Below are 3,597 nucleotides of genomic sequence, written 5' to 3'. Positions count from 1 at the left end.
AATAATTTTACCATTTAAAAATTAAAAAAAATAAAACATATGTATTCAGATACAATACAATAGAACCTTACGTAATTGATACGATCTTTATGTAGAGCATTCTTATGCGACATAAATGAAATTCGGCTAGGCATAAAAATAATTGAAAGAGAGGCTATAAACATACTAAAAGAAAAAGAAAAAGAAAAACAAAATGCTTCAAAGAAATTAAGAAAGTGTCAGTTACTTACCGTGTAATAAAAAATAATAAAAAAAGGGAAAAATAGGTGTTTTAATTTTGGCCCATGACTTTTTACTTTATTTTTTATTTGCTTGGATGAGTTTATAAGCTGACATATACAGCCGCATGGATTTACACGTGTGTGTGTGTAATATGAAATTATGAATAGACAAAAAGAACCTCTAACAAAGAGAGGTATGTAACACAATTAATGGCAAAATGGTATTTCAACTTCTCTGAACTCTTCTTTAGTATAGTATATAATGCCATTTATCCAAATCGACAACTATGTGTTATTGGGCTAAAACAAACGATTATAGGCCCAAAATGAATTAGGGCCGAAAGACAATTCATCTTGAAAAACAAACGACTGCTTTATCGTTCACAGCGAATCTTCGGCAGAACGAGGGATTTCTCTCACAGAAGCACGACGAAAGTCCGAAATCCTCCATCAAGCTTAATCGTTCGTATTCAGAGACTCCAACATGGTACGCTAGATCTTTTACTTATTTGATCTCTGAGTTATTCGCTTCGAATGACTCTTAATTAGGGTTATTAGATCATTTAGAATTGTGCTCTTTGTCGAATTTTCTTCATTCTCAATTTCCAAGCTCAATCGTTCGAATTGAAATACTCCAAGATGGTACGCTAGGAAAAAGACAAATTTTCATTGATAATTTATGTGTGAAGCTGGTATCTAGCTTTTTGACTTGTAAACGAACTGTAATTTCATATTTGAGAGGGGTACAGAGATTTTCGATTGATTCGAACACATGTTGTTAGCCATGGAATTGCCGTTTTCTCTTTACAGTATTCAATTTACGAAGTTTTTGTATCCTTGGATCTATGCAGTCTACACTTGCAGCGGCAAGAGCAGACAATTTTTATTACCCTCCAGAATGGACTCCAGATCAGGTATTCTTGAATCATTCTAAGTGTAGTTTGAACAAAATGGTAAATTGTTGATCTGTTTGGTATTCTAATGTTTTTTACATTTCAGGGTTCTTTGAACAAATTCAATGGTCAACATGCGTTAAGGGAGAGAGCAAGAAAGTTAGACCAGGGGATTTTAATCATAAGGTAGGCAATAATAGTACTAATCAAATTTAATCTATCTTACCAAGGGGGTTGGTCTAGTTTTAAGGACAATTCTTGGGACCTTGTACGTCCCCGGTTCGATTCCCCCTGGACGCAACAATTGGGGCCACTGGGGTAGTCTCCCGATTGATAATGTCAGGGCCTCGTGTATATTAGTCGGGGCTAACCCGGACACCACGGTTATAAAAAAAAAAAAACTATCTTAATCTTCTAATTACTCTTATTTTGATACGTTATAGGTTATTTCAATAACTCTGCACTAGTAGCTTTTTTTTTTGGGTGAATCTGCTTTACATGTGCTTTGAAGTACTATCCGAGAGGAGAATTAGGTTGGGTTGAATAGATAACATTCGATGTTTAAAATTGGAAAAAATGAGCTCTACAAATTGACTGCTGAATATGCCACACTCAGGTTCGAGATGCCGTTTAACATATGGTGCGGTGGATGCCATTCCATGATTGGAAAAGGTGTTCGGTTCAACGCAGAAAAGAAGCAAGTGGGAAATTACTACTCTACAAAGGTACTTCTCATGCTATGATTTTGCTGTAGCTTTTAAGATGCATATATTGGTTACCCCAAATTTATATCTCTGTTGTTTGTTGACATGATTACTCGCGTCTATCGTACTCTTCTTCAGATATGGAGCTTTTCCATGAAGTCTCCTTGTTGTAAACACGAGATTGTGATTCAAACAGATCCGAAGAACTGCGAGTATCTCGTTATGAGTGGTGGCACGAAAAAGGTCGAGGAGTATGACGTTGAGGATGCAGAAACTTTCGAACTTCCTCCGGATGAAGGTAGACTTATTATTATTATTTTTATGTTTTATTTCATCTCGGCATGCATTTGTAGCATCTCGAAAAAATTGTATAAAGTCAGCCAATTGTTTTCTTTTCTCCAGCCATTAAACATAAACAAACACGAGTTAGTCATATAGGCGTCTGCCTTTATCAATAGTTCGTGACTAACATTGCTTACTGCTATATTCTTCAGAAAGAGGAAAACTTGCAGATCCGTTTTACCGCCTTGAACACCAAGGACAGGACTTGAAGAAGAAGAAAGAAGCTGAGCCAGTACTAGTACGCCTACAGAGAGTCTCTGATTCCCGGCATTCAGATGACTATGCTCTTAACAAGGCGCTCCGTGCAAAGCTTCGAGTATGTCAATTTCACTGTTTTCCACACACCCTATATTCCTTATAAACATGGTGGGATAAGAAAGTACAACGGTCATCGTTTTTGTATTTCAGGGTCAAAAGAAAAGGGTCGCTGAAGAGGAATCGGCGTCGAAGAAACTGGGGCTGGGCATACGGCTGCTTCCGCCCTCTAAAGAGGATTCCGAGGCTGCTTCACGCGTGAAGTTCCATTCCATGTTTGAGAAGAATAGGAAGAACAAGCGAGCTTTGATCAATTCATCTTCGATATTTTCAGAGCCTCTGAATAACCGACTGAAGCTCGAATCCAAGAGGATGAAAATAAGCGCTTCCGCAACTTCCAAGATTCTGAAAGGGCGAGTCAAGCCGTCCACATGGTCGGGCGTTTCTGCTGCCTCGAGTCGGGGCAAGGGAGTGGTGTCTGTCGTGGCTAGGCGTGTCTAATATCCACTCATGGGAATCGGAATTTGTTTTTTTATTTTTATTTTTTGCACACTTGTTTTCTCACTATTCAATTTGGGCTCTGTAAAAAGCTTCTGTATGTATATAACCAGGTTTTTCCTTGTCAGTTTTCCCGGATTCTCAGTGTGGTGATTCAATGCGTGTATGTAATTGAAAGTCAAATTGCTCGTCCTTTTCTGTTCTTTCATTCTTTTGGGAATGAGTGGCCATGGCCTTTTGTAGTATTTTATTTTTATTTTTTTAGTTTGAATTTAAAAATATATAAAATCTTGATTTATTTCCCCTTGCTAAATGAATACTAGGTATATTTGTTAGGATGGCACCGGGCATCCTAGAGGTCTACCATGACCCACCTCGAAGTTTCCCTAGTTTCTGTTTTTTTTTTTTTTTTTTTTTTTTTTTTTTTTTTTTTAAATGTTTTTCCTAAATATTTTCAATAACCGACTTTGTTACTTGAAAATTAGATCCCGCTCTTCATCCTAGAATCGCTGACCTGTTTTTTTTTTCCTTGGTTGGCATATTTTATGGTTAGGGTTTTCTTTAGTGGTATTGTTCTTAAATCACAGCATAATCTTTGAAAAAAAAAAAAATTCTTTCTTTTTTAATTTTTCCATAAAAATGAATAAGATCCAAAATAACCATTTAAAAATAATTGATTAGTAA

The 3,597-nt window shown here is 36.5% G+C and overlaps 1 protein-coding gene across 1 annotated transcript; it reads left to right on the top strand.

The window, feature by feature from the left end:
* Positions 1–549: 549 nt before the first annotated feature.
* Positions 550–3,211, top strand: LOC149402479 (uncharacterized). Its single transcript, XM_089609976.1, has 7 exons — positions 550–708; positions 1,073–1,135; positions 1,221–1,300; positions 1,731–1,839; positions 1,957–2,116; positions 2,313–2,476; positions 2,569–3,211. Exons 1-7 carry the CDS (start codon positions 706–708, stop codon positions 2,914–2,916), a joined length of 927 nt encoding a protein of 308 aa, XP_089466102.1. The 5' UTR covers positions 550–705; the 3' UTR covers positions 2,917–3,211.
* The last annotated feature ends 386 nt before the right edge of the window (positions 3,212–3,597 follow it).

This window comes from Urtica dioica, chromosome 3 (genome assembly GCF_054948205.1).
Source record: "Urtica dioica subsp. dioica isolate 48M chromosome 3, U.dioica_male_clone48M_v1_H2, whole genome shotgun sequence".
In the NCBI taxonomy this organism is placed as follows: Eukaryota; Viridiplantae; Streptophyta; class Magnoliopsida; order Rosales; family Urticaceae; genus Urtica; species Urtica dioica.
The sequence above is the reverse complement of the archived record's forward strand: the minus strand, read 5'-3'. Positions and strand labels throughout refer to the sequence as shown.

Coding starts and splice junctions, on each gene's coding strand:
- LOC149402479 (XM_089609976.1), top strand. Junction 1,301..1,730: donor CAGGGGATTTTAATCATAAG/GTAGGCAATAAT, acceptor TGCCACACTCAG/GTTCGAGATGCCGTTTAACA. Junction 1,840..1,956: donor GAAATTACTACTCTACAAAG/GTACTTCTCATG, acceptor ACTCTTCTTCAG/ATATGGAGCTTTTCCATGAA.